At 38.6% G+C, this 24,390-nt stretch overlaps 1 protein-coding gene and 1 long non-coding RNA gene across 7 annotated transcripts; one reads left to right on the top strand and one right to left on the bottom strand.

Moving 5' to 3' along the window:
- Nucleotides 1-6,117: 6,117 nt before the first annotated feature.
- Nucleotides 6,118-8,624, bottom strand: LOC113636083. The gene is made up of 4 exons (XR_003438964.2): nucleotides 8,489-8,624; nucleotides 7,506-7,582; nucleotides 7,022-7,083; nucleotides 6,118-6,687 (listed from the first exon to the last, which is right to left on the bottom strand). It is a non-coding gene; the product is annotated as an uncharacterized LOC113636083 (long non-coding RNA).
- arhgef37 (Rho guanine nucleotide exchange factor (GEF) 37) lies at nucleotides 8,503-23,918 on the top strand. Of its 6 annotated transcripts, none has more exons than XM_027135981.2 (14): nucleotides 8,741-9,027; nucleotides 9,814-9,845; nucleotides 12,831-13,156; nucleotides 13,397-13,526; nucleotides 13,930-14,077; nucleotides 14,678-14,877; nucleotides 15,021-15,151; nucleotides 15,450-15,554; nucleotides 15,772-15,885; nucleotides 16,715-17,032; nucleotides 17,339-17,467; nucleotides 19,089-19,284; nucleotides 20,433-20,605; nucleotides 22,429-23,918. In XM_027135981.2, exons 3-14 carry the CDS (start codon nucleotides 12,833-12,835, stop codon nucleotides 22,636-22,638), a joined length of 2,178 nt encoding a protein of 725 aa, XP_026991782.2. In that variant the 5' UTR covers nucleotides 8,741-9,027; nucleotides 9,814-9,845; nucleotides 12,831-12,832; the 3' UTR covers nucleotides 22,639-23,918. The 6 variants fall into 6 exon arrangements, 5 of the variants coding, with proteins under 5 accessions (XP_026991783.2, XP_026991782.2, XP_026991785.2 ...); XR_003438963.2 differs by lacking the exon at nucleotides 9,814-9,845 and having other exon boundaries at nucleotides 8,742-9,027; nucleotides 22,429-22,723; nucleotides 22,758-23,918; XM_027135982.2 differs by lacking the exons at nucleotides 8,741-9,027; nucleotides 9,814-9,845 and adding an exon at nucleotides 8,503-8,641.
- Nucleotides 23,919-24,390: the final 472 nt, after the last annotated feature.

Below are 24,390 nucleotides of genomic sequence, written 5' to 3'. Positions count from 1 at the left end.
AGCGAAAAAAGAGTACAGGATGAAGTCACTCTCTCTGATGTCGGTGTGAATGTAAGTGCTTTTAAAAACATACTCGCCAATCCGAGTGACCTCAGTGCTCAAAAGCAGGGTGACCTCAAAGTGGAAAAATTCCCAGCATCTGACGTTCCAGACAGCATTTGATAGGAATTGTGAGTGCAGCTTGGCCAGTTCTAAAAAAATAATAATTTCAGTTTTATTTGGATAGCACTTTTAACAATAGACATTGTTACAAAGCAAGCCAGAGGTTGACAGCTGCAAGGGACACTGTGAGATGACTAAAGGGAACGCACCCTCTTCTAAACGACGCTGTATCTAAATAATAACAGCATACAGCTGGAGAAAAGATAAGACAAACACTAAGCAATGAACACTAAACATAATAATATTATAAGCATCATAGGAGTAAAGCATCAATACTAATAAATGAAGCAAAATCTGCTCTTCTCCATGGCATCCCTGATGTCCCTGAGTACTTCATACAAATTAGGTTTTGGTGTTAGGCTCAGTATCAGACTAAAAATTAGTATCGATGCATCTGTTTAACTACAAGCTGAATATCTTTATCTATCTTGTCAAATGTATTTCATATTATATTCAACAATATTTAATAAGATAATGTAATAAATAATATTTAATAGATCATTAAGCCTAGAAATATTTTTACTATTTTTTTGAACTTGTTTTGCTGGCAGATTTTAATTAATTAATTAAATTACATTTTGGTTGCTATTTTTAAATTAAGCATTACATTGTAAAAATAAGCAACATTTATCAGTACGCTGGCTTCCTATCCTGTCGATAGAACAGAATAAGAACCTTATCAGACATTTTCAATCAGTATAGACAAATCAATTCATTTATCATTCCGGGTCTGATATAAAATGTATCAGGACACTGCTGGCTAAAAAATTAGCTGAGAAACAGGTTATTCTAATCTTATGAGACGTTTTTATGATTACAGCAGCAGCACTTTGAAGGTAGTCAAAGTCTCCAGGTGGAATTATCCTCTGAAGCAAAGGTGAGTCTTGGGTCAGTTCTAAACTTTTTTTGGGAAGTGCACATCTTTATGGTTTCCATATGAAACATCCACCGCAGTCGAATGTGAGTCAGAAGTGCAGATAGTAGAGAATCGTGATAAGAAGATTGCGAGGAGCTGTAGAAGCATGTCAGGATCATGCAGCACCATCAGACAGAAGTGGTTTGCTGTAGACAAGCGTAGTCGAGTGAGTAAGTTAATACAGTACTGACCACACATCTCTCTGAAAGAGCTTCCGATGAGCCAGGACATGAGGAGTCAAGTTCCACTTAAAACCAGGCTTGTGTGTAGTTATTCATGCAATACTATATCACGTTTAACAAAGATTCAACATAGTAATGCTCTAAGGAATGTATTAATGAGACATATCAACCCTGCTATGCTGAAGTACTTCGTGCATATCTACTTAGTGTAAGATTGTTTAGAAATGGACCTGAGGGCTACACACGGTGTGGTGTTTGTGAAACGCACACGGTTGTGATTACAGCGTGTATGACTCCTCATTGAAACGGTTAACTCTGCACAGTCGCACGAACTCATCGCAGGGTCGGCCAAAGCACCCCCTGGCTAAACCGTGTACAATTTAATACTTTTACAACCCGACCCATTACATTTTGATATAGGTTTATTTCCCCAGCCAATGCTAAACATCTCTGCTTTTCTTAACAAGCCCCTCCGGGTCTCTCTGGACTAGGCCTGTGAGTACCTGGTGTTTAGCAGGGCTCGGCTCCAGGTGTATTATAGAAGCGGTAAAGGACGACAAAAAAAACATCAGCGCTGTACACGCTCACGTTCAACAAGCTGCTAAGGTTAAACACTCTTGCTGAGACTAAATGAAACGCTCCTAAATCTGGTTTGGCGGGACCTGAGAAAGTGCACAAGCAGCCGTTTTTGATTATTCGTGCCCTAAAAACCCTATAAAATACTAGCAGCGCACAAACCACAGCAGAAATGACTAAATTCTTTCATGAACGGACGGCCTCATTGGCGCAGGCCTGAGGCGAGCCCTGCTGAGTAAGATAGCTTGGCCTCTCTCATTTTACTCAACGCTACAGCATGGTCATTTCCTCCATCGTATGAATCTATTGCGTAGCAACTGACCATTCTGTCTTCAAACACGATGAGGACAACTTCAATTTATTTTCAATTCAGCTGTTTATGAGGCAGAAATAAAAGCAGACACGGTTTGTTCGTGCCATGGTTCGGACTGGTCAAGACTTTGAATTAATCATCAAATATCCCTAAAATAATCTTTTATTTGAATCATGTTCTATTCCAAAAATTCCTGTGTTTTTCAGTGGCACCATGATCATTAATGCTGTCAGGACGTATTGGTGAAATACGCAAAAATACACCCGGGTCTTTTTAAGCTAAATGTGGGCATAGACACTGATTGCAGCACTGAACATCCATCATACAGTTAGACAGGGCTATAAATGTGTTCCTTACTGTATATAAGCAAAGCCTGGTGGTAAGTGATTTAATCCCCTTTCTGTTTCTCGTCACACAAGACCAGCAGCTTCCATTACTCAGCTGAGATTGTTTCAGAAGAAGCAGACATCATTTCGAATATGCAAGAAATAAAACATGACGCTTTCACAGGAAAATAATCAGCAACATGAAGGTTCAACCGGTTACCGCTCAGAAATGAATTATTTCCCAATAACAGTATGGCTTGAAGTGTTTCATTCCTCATATTGCACAGAAGTGCGCCTATAATTCAATTTTTAAATGAATTCAAGCACATTTTGTCAACTTATTTTTAGACATAATGTTGTGGAAGACACAATAGACAAGTTTGTTCCTGTTACCACTTAGCTTATAGCAGCTATAAATGGATCAACAGCCTTTTTTTTTTTCTTTCTCTTTACACTGCAGAAAAATAACATCTTAGAAATGGAATATCTAGAATTTACTTAAACGTATCTAGTATTTTCTAATACAGAATAACAAACTAAATCTAAGCATGTTAAATCTTCCTAATCACTTTGAAAATAATTTCAAGCTTGAAATAATTTCTTTTAATATTGCCTCGATAGTTCTTTTAATATTCTTTCATTTTAGGTATTTATTTCTAGACAAATGTGAAATGATCTTTCATAGAGCTAGAACAAAATCTAAGTTTGAAATAAGTCGGACTAGAGATAGGTTTACAAGTCTTACATATGGATAAATGTAAGTGTCTGATGAAGTTTATGAAGAACATGAATACGTGTTTTTGTTTATCTGTTTAAGTGGAGTGTCCACCATTAGCAATTCCCAGTGTAAGTTGGTACTTTGTAAATGATTATCATTCAATAATCATAACGTGATTCACATAATGTGAATTAAGTCATAGAACCCTTGCAGAAAGCAAGACTTTCATAGCTGCTGTAATAGGAAATGTTTTACCATCTTGAATCTGATACTGTTATAAACAATCATTCACACACCGAGCAGAATTAAGCAATAGCATTGTGGTATAAGAAATGTTTATACAAACATGTCCTGGCTCTTTCTGGGTTTATCAGCTGATTGAAGCCAATCCGAAATCCAAATCTGATGCCTGTTTTAGTGTTTGGAGCAGAACAATTGACCTCCCTGTCTTTCATTCGCATACAGTCTCGTATTGTAAATATGCATTCAAACAGATCACATCACACAGGCCAAATTTTCTTTGTCTCTCACCCTCTGTGGTTTCCAGTTCAACCATGCCTGCAGGCATACTGAGGCAGCTGGAAGGGGAAGGTGAAATAGCCTTGAGAAGTGAAAGAGCGAAGGAGCAAAAGAGAAAGAAAAGCTCTGATTCTGCTCAAGCAGAAGGGCCACACTGATGATGGGTGAAGTCATTGTTTGCTTGCATTGCATTTCTAGTCACCCAACACTAGAGTTCCAAAGGACTGGTATTTATGCGCATGGGCACACATGATGACAAAATTTGCACGTAGCCAAATGGGAAAAGGAAATGTTCATATTATTAGCAATGACAACCAGTCCAACACATGTTTCTCACTCCAGTTAGAGTGTTTGTGTTGGAGGGACTGAACAAAGCTGTGTGTGTGTGTGTGTGTGTGTGTGTGTGTGTGTGTGTGTGTGTGTGTGTGTGTGTGTGTGTGTGTGTGTGTGTGTGTGTGTGTGTGTGTGTGAGAGAGGGAGAGAGAGAGAGAGAGAGAGAGAGAGAGAGAGAGAGAGAGAGAGAGAGAGAGAGAGAGAGAGAGCTGGAACAGACCCTGGAGGCCTTCGATTTTAGCCGAACTTCAAATACAGCTGAGTTTTGTTTGACACATGGATTTTGGCTTATGTTCACACAGAAAACGGGAATAATCAGGAAACAATATTTCTGTTCCAGGTTGAGTCTGTTGCAATGTATAATACTCAGTTGAACCCCATAAACCTAATTACATTTAACCTGAGTACTGATTAAATTAATAAATTATGTATGGCCTGCTTGATCTAATCCATTGAGCACTAGTTATTTACACTTACCTGTCCTGCCATCTAGTGGACAACTGTTAAACTGATTATTTTTATTAAATGAAATCGCCAGCTATCTGGATCTGGGAATTTAAAGATTAGATAATTACCACCCTATGTAATTGTACCAGTCTTCCGTGCCATGAAGCTTTTGGACCCTCACTGAGATGAGGCCAACCATGTGAGGATCCTGAGACATCTAGAGATGTGCCAGCTCCAGTTGGACTCTTCTTCATGAAGTATTCATACATACCACGAGGAGATGACAACTAGATGTGGTCTTTAAGGACAACAACCTCCTCATCAATGCAACATTTGTCAGACTGCATATTGAATTAGCGTATGTTTACTATCACACCCTTCAGTGTCACCCAAATGAGGATGAGGTTCCCCTTTGAGTCTGGCTCCTCTCAAGGTTTCTTCCTTTACCATACAAGGGAGTTTTTCCTTGCCACAGTCACCTCAGGCTTGCTCATTGGGCATAAATACAAACACGTTTAAATATATATAATATCAATCTTGAATTTTTGTATTATATTGATCTTTATATTAACATTTTGTTTTATGTTTATGTTCTGTAAAGTGGCTTTGAGACAATGTCAATTGTTAAAAGCACTATACCAATAAAATTGAATTTGTGTGTGTGTGTGTGTGTGTGTGTGTGTGTGTGTGTGTGTGTGTGTGTGTGTGTGTGTGTGTGTGTGTGTGCGCGCTGCATTAAGAAGTGCTTTTCTGCTTATCACAGAGTAGATATTTGAGTTCATGTAAACTTTCTGTCAGCTCAATCTAGCTTTACATCTTTGACCTCTTTTATTAAAAAGGCATTTCTGTGAGCTGAAATTCTGCTCACTCTATGTTTTTCCCCCACAAAATACTGTGTAAACTCTATGGACGGTTGTGTGTGAAAATCCCAGCTGATCAGCAGTTTCTGGGAATCACAAGTTTCAAATCAAATTCTGAAGATTTTTGTGAACATTAACTAAAGTTTCGGACCCAAATCTTAGTGAGTTTATTCACTGTGCTGCTAGTAAGTATATACAGTATATATACTGTGGAGGGTGATTTAAGTTGTATAAGCGTTATAAGAGATCCGAAACAAGAATGTTCTGTGGCCAAGGTATAAATTGTTTTCTAGGGATCTGTCATGTCATTGTATTAAACATTACAGCAGCTATCATAACAATTACTCACAACAATGTTATACTAAACCTGTTTTACAACTAGACATAAATAGTCATGGTGATTAATGGCATTATGGCTTCCGTCATGACATGTCTATGGTGTGAGTTCAGTGTCAGATGGTGGCTATTGTTTTAGCTTCCCCGTTCTTAGATGCTCTATGGGGACAGGCAGAGGGAGAGGAGGGGGGGGAGAGAGAGAGAGAGAGAGAGAGAGAGAGAGAGAGAGAGAGAGAGAGAGAGAGAGAGAGAGAGAGAGAGAGAGAGAGAGAGAGAGAGAGAGTAAAATCTATACCTGGGGTGCTGCCACCATCAAGCCCTTTTGTACCTTTTTTTGAGAATGTGCACACACACACACACACACACACACACACACACACACACACACACACACACACACACACACACACACACACACACACACACACACACACAGAGTATCATTTTTATTTATTTTCTACCCTGTTTCCATTGCTGACTCCTAACTCTTTTGCTCTACCCCTTACATCAGACATTCATAATAAATGAACCCTATTTACAAACCCAATAATACATTGCCATTAATAATATAAGCAGAAGTAAAAATGACAAGCATACAAAAGCCTGTCAAGAAGATTTTACCCACATTTGAATTTCAAATGTCTTCTTCGGGTCTGTCACTTGGACTGGAACATATTATGCTTATAAACCATTGTCTGTCGAATTATTATTTTCTTTTCTTTTCCTTTTTTTTTTTTTTTTAAGAAAATGGAAATATGTAACAACAAAAACAAAACAATCTGGCCACATATGCAGACGAGTGCAGTTGTGGTTTCAGCATTTTGCAAAATAAGTGGATTGTTTTCTCTGTGCCCTCAGTCGTTTTGCAGGTTCGACTCTAATTCATCTCTATATGTCTGTAAGAGAGGGTAAGGGAGATGTGAACCGGACCCACGACTCCTCTCTTAGTGCCAAAATCCATCCAAGGGGATGCAATTTACTTCTCCAACATCAATAACCCTGAAACCACAGACAAAACGGGAGACTTCAATCAAGCACACATGGAAAACTTATGCTGAAACCTATTGCATGCAAGCAGTCAAAATGTGAGTCGGGGAATGATTTTATATTTCGTAATTTTTTCAGTGACCAAAAACCAAGTGGCCAAAGAGAAAAAATCTATATTTTAATGAGAATATAATGTTATGGGTTAAGCTTCAAATCAGCTAAAAAGCAATTAACTTCTCTTGAACTGTTGAAATGCCAGTGTTGTTTGCTAAAGATGTGCCATGATTTTGTAAAGACATTTGTTTTAGTTCCACTTTATGGTTTATACACAATTCCTTTTATTTACCACAGGAGCCGGGGGCAAATTTCTCAACCCAACAGGAGCCAATGAAGAAAGTTCTGTTTGCACTAAGGAGGAAAAAAATATAATATTGAAAACAAGGGATTTGTTTTATTGCACCAAACACTCAAATTATCTACTGCATGGAAAGATATAAATAAGAGCAGTCATGACTGGATTAGATATTAGATGTGAGGGTTAAATTTATTGATGGGGAGGAATTCTAATTTTTTAAGTCTATAATGAATTTATTTTGTGTGTGTGTGAATGTATTATATATTTCCTCTTAAAACCCAACATAAAAAAAACAACAGATAAACATAAAAAACTTCTTTATTCAAACTTCTTCAAAACACTAATCATAAACTCCTGTTCTCTGTCATATCTAATTTCTATTTTTTGGGGGGACAATGTGTGCTTCTAATCTAATTTTAGTTTCTCCTCTGACTCAATATTCAATAATAAAAAAAGGGATGTGTAAATAATCCACCTTGTTCACATGTATTACTTCCTGGATCACTGCTGTGGGTGTTATGGATGTCAGCAACCGGGCTGAAAAATATCAAACTAAAAGCATACAAATCTTTACCTTTTGCTCACAATAAATAAACACACAAATCAATCAATCAATCAATCAATCAATAAAATCCTGCAAATGTGTTAAATCAGTAACCTGATCTAAGCCATTTTAGCATGGAAAGACATGGGGCCCTGCTAGCATCTGTCTATGAATAAAAGACAACAATATAACAACTGTATTTTATCATTTGAATATTCTAGAGGAATACAGACAAAGGTACGTTGAAGCAAAGTACTATTGGATGTACTATATGAAGGTTAATTGCTTATTTACACTAGATAAAGTCTGCAAACTGTGCTGTTATCTTTCAACCTTTATTTCCAGGGTGTGTTTGTTTTTGGAGACTTCTGACACAGAGAATTTCTTTTAACTGGCGAATGTGAGGCTACCAGTGACTTTTACTATTGTTAAACTGTTTTATACTGGTCTACTGGGCCAGCTATTATTAACTGATACTATAATGATCTACTACTACTACTACTTCTACTTCTAATATTACTACTACTACTTCTACTACTAATACTACTACTAATACTACTACTAATAATAATAACAATAAAAAAATAATTATACATAACTAAAATTATTAAAAGCGCTATACAATATAACTAAATTAATTTACTTAATATTTCACTGTATTCATATTTCTATATTATATGTGAACTTAACGTAAACTATATTAGAGGTGAAATATCTATATTATATATGAGCCTATATAATGCCTAACATATCAAAGAACAAATCAAAGTACGTAGCTTTACCAAAAGCAACCACACGATGTCACTATATCACTATTTTCTATTTGGATTATATATTCCACTGAGCTGTGCAATTGAGCAGGAAATTCAGCAACCCACAACAAAGGTCCAAAAACAAAAGCCCAAGATCATTACCGGTGTACTCCATCGGGTGTTGAGTAATGACCTACATCCACCGTAGTGCGCTGTTTGTCTGGTACAAAGTCATTTGGAAATTGTCCAGTGTCACGGTTGATCGCTTAACGTGAAGCCATCGTCTCCTGCACTTGTGACGTCACAGTGCTACAGGTGAACCAGAGCTCGGGCGTCACTTTAGTGCAATAATAAACAAATCATACGTGTTTATAATGTCAGAACCTATAAAGGCAGGTACATGTGGTGTTGCGTCGTGTTGACACAGTGTTCAGTAGTAGTTTTTAGTGTGTTTAGAGTTAGGAAGTGCTGTATTTGGGACGTAGCCGAGCGCGTGCAGACGTGAGAGAATTTAAGACGCAGAACACGGAATGTCGGCGGAAGGTGACACCTTGAGTCACGGTTTCTGTTTGTTCGCTTATTTTCGGACTCACGTAGTTAAGTGTGAGCGTTTCACATGATGTAAGCGACAAGTCGAGTCCCAACAGCATCCCTGAAGAAACATGAAGCTCCCTGAGTTAATGGTCTCCTCTCGGCTGTAGGTGAGCAGGTCGCTGTCGATAGACAGAAACTTTCGTATTTTGCGTCTTTTAATAAACGGGTTTGTTGTATTTTTTTAGTTTCTACACATTGTTTGTGCCTGTGTGACAGTTGAAGAGTAAAGTGAGTCCAGTGTTTTGCTTTAAACTTTTGCTCTATATTTTAAAGCTTTGATGGAACACTGTCACTTCACTCAGGGAGCTTCCTGTTTATTAAAGGATGTAGTAACAAATGGCAACAAAAATTAATTTACTTCTGTTATTATAGCAGAACTAGTTTGTTTGAACTATCCCAGTGTAATGGAAATTAGCTTGGAATAATAACATGTTGAATGTTAAACATACACACACACACACACACACACACACACACACATATATATATATATATATATATATATATATATATATATATATATATATATATATATATATATATATATACACACACACACACACACACATATACATATACACACTTTAAGGAATGTTGACCTTCCTGAATTACCTGAAAGTGAAATATTGCCCTCCAGGCAGTATAAAGAGTTAAAATTGAATCTTTAATTTCGGCTATCATTTCATTTTTGTGTGAACAGGCTGCATTTCTTACAGTATCATGATTTTTTTGCAATCATTCACTAATTTCGAATGAAATGTAGAATTTTAAAAACAAAAACAAAATCAAAGAAAGACAGAGTTTTCCAAATTTCAGTGAAACTGACACTGTGTCTCAAGCTGGTGTTGTAAAGTAAACATTTAACGTGTTATTTTTATCTTCCTGTTACACAGGAACACACATTACAGATGAACCTGAATCTCAGGTGAATCATCATCACTTGTCTTATACAATTGAATGTTAAAGCATTTCGTTATTATTATTATTATTATTATTATTATTATTATTATTATTATTATTATTATTATTATAAGGATTTAAACATGGATAAAGTTAACTGTAATCTATTCCACTTTTCACTGGCGAGATAAGGAAATAAGAGAGAAATTTCATGTAATCGCAAAATCTTTTAGGCTTTTTTTTTAAGGAAACGTAACATTTATTGTTACAAGAACTATTTCTCAATTTAGTTATTCATCTTTCAGTAAAACAGAATGTATTATGCATTTAGATTTCTTTCACTTAACATCAAGAATTGTATCAGTAAGTTATTTTACGCTCAGATTGTCTGCTTTCTAGGAAATGGTTCATATCCACACTTCTGTCTATGTACGCGATAAGGGCCACTGCTAACTTTTTATCAGCGCGGTTATCGTTAAAAGGAAGTGGTGGGGAAGTGGAAATACAGTGGTTGAGCTTCCAGAAGTGAAATCCTGGCCTCAGTTTAAACATGATATGAATTTAAAATCAATAAATAAATAAATAAATAAAAGTTCCAGAGAGCTCTTCTTAAGAGCTTTTGTTAAGCCCTGTAACCCAAAAAGCATTGGAAGTTTGTAGTTTTATTCAATAACAAGTCCTATAACAAGTTTTTTTTTTCCCACCACAGCATTTTGCCACACTTTCAACTTTCATTTACATTCATTCCAACATCATGCAACATTTGTTCCGGTTATAATTCACCAACACCTGCATCTCAAGTTAATAAGAGAAACTGAAGCAAAAAAAAACCAAACAAAACTGCATTTATTTTCTCTGGCGTCCTTCATCAGAGTTCTTTTAGATGAGTTTTTATGTTAGAAATATAATGAATTAGATTCATATAAATCTTCCAATCAGATTAAAGATTTCAGTAACCCTGTGGTAGAAATAAACCTCCTCATGAAGTTGGTCTGCCTTATAGGAATAATAAATCAGTAAATACTTCATTGTGTGTTGTAAGGATCCTGACCAATCCTAATTGTTATACATGAGCATTGTTGGGATTACATGAATCACAGCATAATGCATGATTCAACAAACTTGTGGTTTGTAGTGAAATTGTGGGTAAAAAGAAAAGAAGAGAAAGAACGCAAGGGAATTTTACCATTTGACATTAAGGCTTCACAGTTGAGATTTTCTACCATGTGTCACAAGGCAGTGTGTAGCTATATGATCACTCCCACCTCCTTTCTGCTCTTTTGTGACAACCAGTCACGTGCACGTTTGCCTATAATTTGCACCATGCCTTGTTAATTTGTTCACAGCTTCTCAGTTTGTAAGTCTGTGCTTTGTTTAACTTTCACGGTAGTGTGTAAGTAAATCACATCTGTTACAGTTCCGTAGAATGTTTATAGCAATTTAAGCTTCATATTGCAGTTAATGGATTATCAAGTGACGTGATTTATTGTCAGCCTACTTATTTTCCAGGGCACCGGTTTGATCCAGGTGTTCATGTGGGTTTCCTCCCTTGTGAGTTGTTTGAGTTCTCTGGTTTTCTTTCATGCACTTTCTTGAAATATGGCAGTAGGTGAACTGGGCTGTTCTTGCCCCAAGGTGTGGATGAGTGTGTGAATGTGTTTTCACCCAGTGCCAGCACCCATCCAGAGTGTATTTCAGATAGCATGCTGTTGGTCTTGTTTAGTTTAAAACATGCCCGTAGGTACACAGAGATTTTGCTTTTAGTTGTTTATACTCTGATGTTTCTTTCGATAGTGTGTGTACGTGAGTATCCTGTCACTTTAAACTTTAGGCTGCTTCCTTAGCAAGCATCACTTCCTTTTCACAAGCTGCTGCAGTCAGTCAGACCATTCAGCTCTGTGTGTGTGTGTGTGTGTGTGTGTGTGTGTGGGGTGTGTGTGTGTGTGTGTGTGTGTGTGTGTGTGTGTGTGTGTGTGTGTGTGTGTGTGTGTGTGTGTGTGTGTGTGTGTGTTGTCAGTGGCCTTATCCCATTCCCTAATAGCCCCTCCTTTCCTTGACCAACCCATCCCCCTTCAGTCACACATCCATGCCACATGAGGCCCTGCAGTCTGACTCAGTGAAGAAAGTTACCCCAGCCAGATTGTATGTACATGTGTGTGGGTGTTTGTGTTTGTCTCAGACGTTCCTCTGCTGAAACACACTGCTCTGCCCTGCTCCGTCTTCACAGGAAGATCCGGCATTAATTATTCTGTCTTTGAAGGTAATCATGCAGTTTATTAGCTATTTTAAGCAGTCTGACTCATAGCAAACCTGCCGCTTTCCTCTTGTTTCGACTGCAGGAGTGTTGCACTGCACTGCACCACTTTTTTCAAGGCTGTCAGCTCTGCGATACGTGCTGAGCAGGGGCTTTTTTCCTGTTTGTGTACACGCGAGATAAGACAAAGTAACGCGACTTAGAACTGTAAGAGATCTGTGAGGTTTGTTTTGGTGAAGTGTAAATTGAAGCTTTTGGTATCTGTGAATGTTGACTCATCTGATGAGAAGAGTCAGAGGGAAAATATTGGGTTTGATGCTTTCTCAGCAATTTTGTTTATTTACTTGGTCATGCAGTATGTTTCTGACATCTCTGGATCTTCTTCTTCTTTTTTTAATCAGGGTTTTGTAAGTCAGAGCAGTATATAAAAATGTGCCATATGACAAGTAGCATAATTTAACAATGCTAAACAGGAGAGACGGAATGGCTCTGAGCTACAGACGTTAATTTGCGAACAGCTTGTTGTAGAGTAGTATCATTAGTTTATAATTATACCTTTAGGATCAGTGTTGTACCTGTTCAGCAGTTGTTTACGTTGATCATACTCTAGGGATCTAAAATTTAACTATAGAACTGCTGACTGTTCCTTCATTTGGCAAATGCACTGCTTCGTTCCTGTCCGTTTATATTTTACAGTCCCTGCTTTTCTGTGCCTAGCCTTTCTGAATGCTAACCTAAAGTTTTGTGCTTCTCCAGCTATGAGCAGGTCCGGGATGGAGCGTCGATTTGGGAGGCTAAGCAGACAGGGAACGTCTGAGGAGCTCCCTGAGCTGAAAGAGGTGGCCGAAGAGGTGAGAAGCCAGATACCAGTGTTGACTGTGGAAGATGTGGACGGAGATGTTGAGAACAAAGAGGAGAACGATGGGAAGAGGAAGACTAAGGAGGAGGAGGCAGCAGAAAGGGAAAGGAAAGCTCAGAGGCAGAGCATGACCATACAAGAGCTGGTGGATACAGAGAGGAACTACTTGAAGAGCCTACAGATTTGCACAGTTACTATCCGCACCAACCTAGAGAAGCTACAGGTAGGTCAACTTCTTACTGTTTTACTGTTACGATGGATCATCTAATCTTCACCACATTTGATCTCTTTAGTGTAGTGTTGACAGTATGTATGTCTCTTGTGGAGCTTGTGGTTTGCTTCTGAACTAGCGTCAATGCCGCTGCTGTAGGAAATGAATCAACACCTTCTGACTCATGAGAATCGAGAATTAAACAGCGCTGTGTTATAATATGTTACATACTAAATATTGTACTCCTTGCAGCCCCCACTGGGTAATCTGGATGGAATGTTCCAGCACATTGACAAAGTCATGGACGTGTCTGTTCGACTCCTGAGCCTCCTGGACAAGGCACAGCTGAAGCCCAGTGATCCTCAGTTCCTTGAAACTCTCTGTAAGTATTACAGGAAAAACTAGACTGTAAAGTTCAGGTTCATCAGAATGTTTTCTGTGTGCACTGGCTGCAGTCTAGATACGTAAAGCATACCTGGAGATATTTAGTGTTGTAGAACAGGAATGTCAGGTTCAAATTCTTCAGAGTGCTGTCTCATCTCTCTGTTTCACACCCATCATAAGTCTGCCGTATGTGTTGTCTGACTGGAATGTTCCAAAATTAGCACATTTTGAAATGTACGATCTCTGGTACACTCTGAAAACCTTGACGTAATGATGGAATTTCGCCAGATACTCAGCCTCTAAGCCTCAGGGTATAGTAAACAGGAGCAGATAAAAAACATTTTGCTGATACCAACCTTTAACTTTAAATTTAAATTAATTTTAACTGTCCTATTTTGTAGGTACTTCTTTCCTACAAATGACAGAAGATATAGAGATGGCATACAAGGAATATCTGGCAAACTATAATAACATCACAGCTATAGAGGCTGGCTACAAGCAGAAGGAAGTCCAGTGGATGGAAATGGTGAAAGTCATCAAGTCCTCTGCGTAAGTTGCTGTCACTCTTCAGGTGTTCAGTTTACAGCTTTGTAATCACCTTGGAATCAATGATCTGGCTAAATGTCTTTCAGAACGTAAACCTCTACCAGTGTTGAGCATTAACGCAGTACTATAACGCAGTTACTTTTGTCAGTAACTAATACTCTAACGCGTTACTTTTTAAATATACGGTGTTTGGCCGTTACTTTTTTGAATTAATTCATTTGGGCTGAAGTGTAGCCTACAGACTAACCTGTTTACAGCAGCGACGCATTGTAGGATCAGTGGTTGCCAACCACTGTAAACACTAAGACGCACTGTGGGCGTGTTTCCGTTTATACAAGTATGTGCAGCAGTAATGGTGAGTCAAGGCGAGAGCAAGCCAGGTTTCTCAAAGTGGAAATATGCTCATTATTTCTTTAAAAAAGTAACTAAAATATTACTTTTAACAGTAACGCGTTACTTTTTTGGTTTAAATTAGCAATTTTGAATGAAGTAACTAGTAACTGTAACTAGTTACTCTTTCTTAGTAACTAGCACAACATGGACCTCTACATAGGCCTGTGACACATTAACATCCTTCTACACTTTTCTTTTTGTTTCTCTCAGGCCAGATGTGAATGCCTCCACTCTCAGTTTCTTTTTGGTGATGCCTGTACAGAGAATTGCCCGTTACCCCCTGCTGCTGCAAACAATACAGAAACACACTGACCCCCAGCATCCTGCCTACTCCCTGCTGGAGGACACGGCCCACGCCACAGTCCAGCTCAACTGCAGGATTAACGAGTACAAGCGCTTCCGTGAAGTGGGTAAGGATCTGCCTTCAGTTCAGGAAACATTTACAGCATCAACACTGTTTGCTTATGTCAACATAGCTGGCTGTTGCTTCTTAACAGGGATAGAAAGTTTATTATATGCCACTGTTGTGTTTTTCTTTTCCATTACACAAAAGCTGATAAGTACAAGAAGACAGAAAACTTGACCATCAAAGACAAGATCAACCGGCTGAGTGGTCACAGCATTGCTAAGAAGACAGCCAGACTGAGCCAGTACATTAAACATGAAACTGGTATTGTACCAAAGGTATTGCACATTGTTTACTAAACCTCCCTTATAGTATAAAGTGAGATTATGCCCTATAGTTAAACAGCTTAATCTTTAAACCGCATTGGCTTTGTCTTTCTTTACTATTCGTGCAAATGAGGCTGATGGGCAATCAGACATGTATGAATACTGTATTTAACACTTCACACCTTGTAAAGTGCTGTGACTTGGGTTCAGTTTGCCGAAAGAAACTATACTATTTAAAAGAAATGCTGTTTATTCAGAACACACTGCTAATGTTTAAAATGGTTAATATATTTTTCTCTTTTGACTGTAGGTTAAAGATGAAGAGTTTGATGCCCTTGTAGGATTTTTCTTTATTTTAGAGAAGTGTGTTACAGATCTGCATGCCAATATGGCAACCTATCTCAGCCACCTGCAGGTAGGTGATGAATGAAAAGAAAAAGAAAAAAACTCTTATTCATTATGAATTTATTTGACGTATTCTGACATAGTTTGTTTGGAGTTAGCATGCTTCCTTGCCTTGCTATTTTAGCTTTCATGGGGAAATCCTGTGGTGGTAAATTTGTGTCACATTAGTGCGTTATGATAGTGTATAGTATATGCAGTGGTCTGAGTTTTTTTTTTTTTCATCACAGAGGTTCCTCAGCTGTAGGCCAGAGGAGGCTGACTTGGACCTGGAGGGTGAGAAGGCTGCCCTCTTCTCAAAGGAAATTACTGTTGCTCTGAGACAGTGGATATTCCCAGTTTATGTGAGTGCTCAGGATATACTTGAAAGTGAAGTGAAAGTGACATTACATACAGCTAAGTACGGTGACCCATACTCAGAATTCGTTCTCTGCATTTAACCCGTCCAAAGTGCACACACACAGCAGTGAACACACACACACACACACACACACACACACACACACACCGTGAACACACACCCGGAGCAGTGGGCAGCCATTTATGCTGCGGTGCCCAGTGAGCAGTTGGGGGGGTTCGGTGCCTTGCTCAAGGGCACCTCAGTCGTCGGCCAGCCCGAGACTCGGACCCACAACCTTGGATTACGAGTCAGACTCTCTAACCATTAGGCCACGACTTGCCCCCGACTTTCAACTTACATACTTGAAAGTTATGAGAAAGAGGAGTCAGTGTGTCAGCCATACATCAGTTTCGATCTTAATGGATTTACTCATCCCCAGGCCAACGGAACCTTGCAGATAGCTACACACTTTTTTGTTTTAATTGTTTTAATTGTTGAAGCATTATTATTAACAGTTTTATGTGCCAGTAATTACCTCTGTCACACTCAGAACAAACTTGTTCAACTTTTTTATTAAAATCAGAAAAACGAAAAATAAGTTTTTGTTTGAGATCATGTTTAGAGATTATCATGTTCTCATTCTGTTTCTGCACCAACACATCCTGCATCATATGCTTATGATTCATCTTGAGCTAGACTGTGGAGGCAGATGTGCAGAATAAAAGATTCATCACAGTAAACCATAACTGATTAATTTGTTTAAACCCAACACTGTTTCAGTACATGAGATTATATACTTGATCATATTTAAAATGTACTTATGCTTCCTTTAGGAGGTTCGCCTGAAGACTTTGGTATTCAAACCGTTGACTTCTCTGCATGAGCTTATGGCCGGGCCACGTAATTTGATCCGCAAGAGAAGGGACAAGCTACTAGACTTTGAAGCGATTGAGGAGAAGAGTAGCCTGAGCTATGATGAACAGGCCATTGCCAACACCTACAAGACTATTAACACACTGTTGCTTAATGAGCTGCCTCAATTCAATGCTAAATCCCTGCAGCTGCTGTGGGCCACTCTGGGTGCCTTCAGCTGCCTACAAAAGGACCTGGCTGTGGACATGGAACAGCTCGCCACCAGCTTTACTCATCAGGTTGGTAGGAGAAGTGCAATTGGGAATAACAGAATGGTTTGTATAGAGTTTAATGCGTTTCTTGGGGCATCTAATTCCCGTAATCCAAAAACAGATGGTCTTTGTTCTCTCTGACCTTAATTGCATATAATGCTGGAATTGAAACTATTTTACTAAACTGGTATAAAAAAATAACAAACCAAAAACACTGCTCTATCACGTTATCACTCTGACATGGTGGAATCCACCAACCAGGAAACACAACTCGAGCAAGAGGATGAATATAGATGCTATGATTATATCTTTGTCTCCCTTTTCTTTATGCAGCTCCCACACACTTATATGGACAACAGTGCATTCTGGGAGTGGGCAGAGAGCTCAGTGCTGGAGGGTGCCAGGAAGCTGGAGAAGCTGTGTCAGAGCGTCCAGGATGAGCTCAATGCTCCCATTGTGCAGGTTCGTCCCAACACAGAGCCTTGTTATTTGTCAGTGCTGTATGGGTTACACTGTGTCCACCCTTAACTTGTTATGGAGCTTGTGAGCCATAGAGGAACAGTATAGGAAAATGTGCTTAGTAGAGCCATTCACCTTGAATTAGCCAGCCAGAGGGTCATGTGTTTCATAGGGAGCCCACCTATTAAGCAAAGCCCTATCTGAAGCCAAACACTTTATGACCAGGCGTACTGTATTACAGCTGGGAGCAAACATCTGTCGTCTATTTGTTCGTATTTTTTATATGGAACACATGAACTGGCTATAAGAAATTAGAAAGATCGTAAAGTTATATTTCATATTAGAACAAAATAAGTACACTGGACACAGTTGTCATTGTTCATAATAGTGTGATTCTCCTGTTTGGAAAATGGCATTACTTCACTGTCTGTGGTTAATGATAAAATGACCTTATTCCCATCATCATGATGTTGAACAGGCAAGTTCTGACAGATGAATTGTGTCTGATCTGTTCAACATACTATCAGAGCATAATTTCCTATCAAAAGTTTATGCCCATTTATGTCTTTCATTCTTTTGTTCTCCATAAGCAGGCCATGTATGATCAAAGACCACATACAGCATATTCTCAGTCCTCTGCCTTATTTCATTTGGGGCATGTGGAGATGCCCCAAATTAAAAGCTGACTGGTCTATTAGCGTAGCATTTTTGGGGATGGGAGTATTTAAAGTCTTTTCTAATCATGGGCCTGAGACATCCCTTCCAGGCGCACCAAATGAACAGCAATTCAAATGTCATGGTGCATGAGTACTCATGATGATCTCATCACAGTATATAATAATAATATTTTGTAGTCTGTTGCACTGGTTTAATTCAGCTAGACAGCAGCTTGTAAGACTATGGTTTTCACAGTGTCATGGGTAATAATTAGAGCACTGAGTCAGATAAATTTTGCTAAACACGTAACATTATTATTACCGCAGTGACAAAGCTTCTGTAATTGACAGTTTCACAGGATTGGATTATGCTTATGATTATTAGTGTTATTATGAAAGCTCTTGCATTTGTTTGGTTTGACAAAATAAATAGCAGTGACACCACAGTTATGCTTAATAAATCTTATTTTAAAATGTGATTCTGCCCCTTCTTATGCTTTTGTATGACTGTCTAAGCCATTACTTTCCTTGCAGTACCTTAGCAGTGCCTTGTATGTGAGATTTAGGTGAATTATTAATACTAATACATGTCATTATAAATACAGGGACAAGTTAACCAGTTTAGTGCTAATCAGATTTGTGCTATTGTGTAATGGTATTGAAAACATCAAGTTTTTTGATTTGATAATTTTTTTTTATTTGAACTTGCTAAATAAATAAAGCAACTTACTTTTTATGATCAGCACATGCAAATCAAAGCATAATTACTGGTTACATGCTCCTACAAATATTATGGTTCGATTAAATTTCTTGTTAATTTGAGCAATCAGAAAATTGCAAAATCTCAGTGTGTTGTGACTATTGACCTGTGTGTGTGTGTGTGTGTGTGTGTGTGTGTGTGTGTGTGTGTGTGTGTGTGTGTGTGTGTGTGTGTGTGTGTGTGTGTGTGTGTGTGTGTGATCTATCAGCCTGTTGTTACAGTGTCTGAAAAGAGCCTGAAAGGATTGATGGAAAAATATGGAACAGGAAAGCTCTACCAGCTGACTGGGCCTGTGGTGGCCACGCGTGACCTTGATCTTAACCTGAACAAAGGCGAACTGGTGGCTGTGATCAGTGAAATGGACACGCGAGGGGACCGCCGCCGCTGGCTGGTAGACGCAGGAGGTATTCGTTATTCATCATCATTAAAAACAACATTTAATACCAAGATTAAAAAAAGGTTAAATCTAACTTTTGTGCAGAGTATCTATTTCAATCATACATGACATAGGAGACAAAGGAAGAGAACATGATTTGTTTGTTTTTTTGAGCACTCCAGGGTTCCGTGTTTGCCCTTTATTCAATGTAATATGTTTATATGCAACTTTAAACATCTGCTAAGTCAAAGGTTTTTGAACCTGGAGTGTCTTCTTTATTATTATAGCTTAGCAAAACAAAGCAACACAGAATGGCAAATAAATAACCAAATGCTGCACCGCAGATTTAAGATCTGAACCTGTTATTTAAGATCCTATTAACAGACCCCTCTAAGATCCTAATGAGAAGCTAAATAACACTTCTAGAATTAAAGGATAATATACCGTATCTTGACAGTTGTGCTCATATTCACTACAACAGCATGAATATTAGTGTGATATTGCTTAATTATGAAATTGATTATTTCAGTTTTCAGAAGCTGTTGTAAAATCATCATTAAACACATACCTGTGATCACATACCTGTGATCACAATAACTGAATTCTGTATTAACACTGAAAGTTTTATACAATACCAGTTGTTACACTTAAGCCAATAAGCTAGCCACAGCTTACTGTTAACAGATTATTAATACGTGTCATTTAATTATTGAATGCAAACTTATGACATTGTTTTCATACCTTGAGCTTCATACCTCAGAACATTATTACCTGTGATACAACTATGACACACCCTGTCCTCGCTCATAGCTTCAGTAAACGTGTGTCTACTACTGTTCTATTTTCCCAAAGGGTTATTTTTGTGTTTTGATTATTTTATTTGTGAATCCTGAGGTAAACGTAGATGTAGATTTTTTTTTCCCCAAAAAAATGACTATATAGTGCACTTGTTTTGTTATTTTAAGTTAGTTGATGACCGTTAGCATATCTTTGTGACTATCCTTGAATTTATATTAAGTATTTGCTTGAGTTGTTTTTAGTATCAGCAGCGACATCTACTGCTCAATTGCTGTCACTGCACTAGCTTGCACATTTAATGTTTTCTCCCTGACAGCCATGTTTTACACACACACACACACACACACACACACAATCAAAATCTGTTCGTCTTTTCAGGTCCCAGGGGCTATGTTCCAGCATCCAAGCTGACTCACTACAACCATGTTTCTCTGGCACAACCTCCTCCTTCCCCACTCCTCAGCGCCACATCCAATGGACCTGGAGCAAGGAGACACTCGTACACACCAGGAATACAGCCCATTATCACCACAACTGCACCCTGCTTCCAGGTGACCAACACAGAAACCACTATAAGAATTAAATGGCAGGTTATGAATGGCAGCCATATACTCGGCCTAAATTGGGTGTCAGAGAGATGAAGAGCTGAAGAGAATGATGGCGATGATGTTCTGCCTTGAGAGCATCAATCACAAAGACACACACACACACACTTGGACAAATGTAAAAGAGTATGCCTACTTTAAGGAAGAGTATATGTGAGCATGAGCTTTGCAAAGCAATAGAATATAAGCACAATAAAATCACAAGCATAGAAATGACCAGCATGGACTCAGCAGCTATGTTTGATTTTAATTTCTACATGGATACATGTTCACACTGAATTATTCATTCATGTGCTTTGGCTTTCAAATGGCATATTATTTTGCCAGTTTTTTGGGGAGAAATCTGAAGCCATGATGAGCTGTTCTCTGGCTGGGTGGGCGTAGGTGTGAGGGAGAGATTTATGGCAGCTGTGACAATAAAAGTGTGGCCGTTCTTTTTCCTCCCCTCCTTCTTCTTTCCCCCCGACAGTGCCATTAATCATTGGGTCATTAAACACAGCCAGGCGACATCCAATTTCAGAGCTGTGTTGTATCCTTCACCTCTGTAAACTCAGGTGAGGGAGGTTAATAATTTGCCCACAAGATATTATCTGTTTAAAAACAGTTTGTTTGGTGGGTGGTTCATTGATACAGCAGGCAGTGTTGAGGTGATTCACACCTGACGATGGTCTTTCTTCGCTTGTCTGTGTAGGTTTCTTTTAAATACTATGGTTTTCTTCTTTAGTTTATGTACTGTTATTGACATTCCTTCTAGAGGGTACCCTCACACCTTTTTTCCAAAACAGGCTCGTGATAAACCATAGCCTTGAACTGAATAAATCTTCAGCCACTGGAAATTAATTAATGCATTTATTTATTTATAGATGATTTATTTGTAGTAGATGTTACTTTTATTGGCCACATGGGGGCAGTCTTAGCCTTCATTATGAATTCAGACTCTGGCACTAGCTTAAGAACAGTAAATGGGTCAATGTTTATATCATTATTAAGTATATTATGGACTATAAAAAGAGAACAGGGCAACTAAACGTGGTAACAGTGAAACGCTCCCTAATGCATTTTACTCCCGAATCCATAATTTTATCCTTTCTTTGTTTTATTTAAAAAATAAGTAAAAGAAGTAAGTAAAGCTGATAAATCTTTGCAAATGCAGCTTAAAATGTTAACAAGGAAGCTCTGGAGTCTTGAAGACTTAACACTGTAGAAAAATGTAAAGTTACAGCTTTATTTTTGGCTGTAAAGAAAGTCTGACCCTGGAGAAGTTAAGAAGGTCTGATCCTTCATTCTTCTCATAGAACACCTCACCATGTAAACAACTGGGTTCTAATCAGTTTACCTGGTGCTTCCACTATGATAATTGCTATAGAAACGGCAACATATTAGAACAATCCCATTGTTATTAACCTTGCTGCCGCAACTCATGTTAGAGGTCTGTTTTAGAAAATGAATCCTCTCATTCTGACCACTCAAAATAAAGCAGTGCTTCGACTGTGTTGTCTTCAGCCAACGCTGTAGCTTACTTAAAAGGAGCAGAATATGGACTAATAGTGGAGCCTGAACAGATTTTCCCACTGCTGTGTACGACTATTACTAAATGTTTACAACTATTACTGAATGTATCATTAATGTATTTATCCTCTGTACATAGCTGCAGTGAATTATTTAGTTTGGGCTGCATCCCAGTTTGCTGTACAATGAAGTAGCAGTGAAAAGTGAACTCTATTTATTCATTAAAAGCTTATTTATTATTCTCTTTTCTGTTTCTCCAGGTGTTTGCAGGGTACGACTTCACAGCACGGAGCAGTCACGAACTGTCTCTGAGGTCTGGAGAACCAGTGCGTGTAGTGGAGCCTCACGATAAACGCGGCAATGCCGAGTGGAGTCTGGTGGAGGCGCGAGGTCAAAGAGGCTACGTCCCTACTAACTACCTTGCCGTTCTGCCTTCAGTCGTGGCGTCGCCCACCCTGCCTTACCACTAGTATCTACTACCACAGCATGTCTCTATGTGCACTCCAAACACTCCCAAACACACAGCTGAAGTGTTCTCCATGTGAGTGTGGGTAGGTGATGATTTCACTGTCCAGTCTGTGAGCTGGAGTGGTGCTCAGGCCTCATCCAGAGTCTCGTCTGCAGATCAGCTCTGTTTTAAGCCGCTGCACAGAGAGCCGTTTGTCACAGCCGCAATACCAGGTGGAGATGAGCTGTGCAGCACTGATCGAGTGTGTGCTGTGTGGGTTTAACTGACGCTTATTATTTGTCTGTGCGAATGGCTCTCTGTTAGAGTACGATTGAAGGCATGGAGTAATCGAGTGATAGGATAAAGGGGTGATGGACATGTTCTATGCCTCAAGCCATGCGCTGCATTATCTGTCTCTGAATCTCAGAGGAACTTAAAAACCTTGAGCTTTGCTGTGAAACGTGGATCTGAAGGTGTGAGTCAGCTCTGATAAACCTGGCTACCATGCAGAAGGGGGCCTATTTGCTAAATCTGGATGAGCTTGAGCTTTTAATTTTATTTTTGTATTTAAAAACTGTGAGACTAAGTGAGGCAATACTGAATTTTATTTTTTAACTGAATGTTAAATAATTCCTGAGTGAAATGTATAGAAGGAATGTTTTTAGAATTATGAGACACTGCATTATGTAGATATGGTAGTGTATACTGTTTAGAACATTGTAAATATTTCTTTCATCATGTAAATATGAATCGCAAAACCTTACTCAGTTTTAACACTGGATTAACATTGCATTCTAGTTGGCATTTTTTTTGCACAATGCGTTGCACTGATTTAACTACTGAACTTCTAAGAAAAACTTTTAAAAAACTAAACTTATGAACTTCAGCAACTGAAGTTACTGTTGCACTAATGCAGAGAAAACCACCTGGCTTGCTGCAGTGTCGGCACACCTGCAGTTACTGTAGAGCTCCACTAGGGGCAGCAACGCTCCATTCTCTCACATTCAATTTTCACTGGAATAAGCTTTATTCTGATTTACTCATTGTATGTTCTCAGAAGTAATTATGGACCCTCTCTGCTGTACAGTGTTGCATGGAATTGCTTTGCGGACATACTCCAAAAATCACTGTGGCTTCTTTTTAAGCTTAAACCAAGAACATGTAAATCTTTACTCTGATACTAGAATCATTTTAATTTATTTTTATTTAATGTACCACTCAAAACCTTGCACATTTTAAGAAAAAGAACATCAGTCGATTGCTTATTACTGGTTACTTATTAAATGGTACAGTTGCACAGAACAATTTCTTTTTTTTTTTCATTATTATTTTTTCTTTCTTGACATTATAATGATACCAATGAAGTATTTATTGTCTTCTTGGCAGTCTGTCTGCTGTTGTCTGGAGCATTATACACGACACGGGGTCTGCTGGTCTGATTATGGATTTATTTCTGAAAGCAGAAATCAGGGTTTGATGCTGCATTTAGCTCTAATGCACCTATTCCTGAGAGAGCGTGTGAATGTCACTGCACCACTGGTGATGGCTGTATCTTGCCTGATGCACATTTTGTGTGTGTGTGTGTAGGTGTATGTGTGCGCACACAGATGTGCATGGATACATGTTCTGTGTTTGTCACTGTCTCCTCCCACAGCCATTGTTGCTTGTCAGCAATGATTTGATGCATTGATTCCCTTCAGCTACAGCCACCTCGCTGAGGCACAACACACTATAAATAAATTTTTCTATTCAGCTGGCTAAAAATAGCTTCTTG

Source organism: Tachysurus fulvidraco, chromosome 17, assembly GCF_022655615.1.
Source record: "Tachysurus fulvidraco isolate hzauxx_2018 chromosome 17, HZAU_PFXX_2.0, whole genome shotgun sequence".
Classification (NCBI taxonomy): Eukaryota; Metazoa; Chordata; class Actinopteri; order Siluriformes; family Bagridae; genus Tachysurus; species Tachysurus fulvidraco.
The sequence above is the reverse complement of the archived record's forward strand: the minus strand, read 5'-3'. Positions and strand labels throughout refer to the sequence as shown.

What these genes read in the sequence shown, in the direction of transcription:
- arhgef37 (XM_027135982.2), top strand. Translation starts at nt 12,833, where the DNA reads ATGAGCAGGTCCGGGATGGAGCGTCGATTTGGGAGGCTAAGCAGACAG. An exon ending in TCAGTTCCTTGAAACTCTCT is followed by an intron (nt 13,527 to 13,929) that starts GTAAGTATTACA and finishes CCTATTTTGTAG; the next exon opens with GTACTTCTTTCCTACAAATG. An exon ending in AAAGTCATCAAGTCCTCTGC is followed by an intron (nt 14,078 to 14,677) that starts GTAAGTTGCTGT and finishes TGTTTCTCTCAG; the next exon opens with GCCAGATGTGAATGCCTCCA.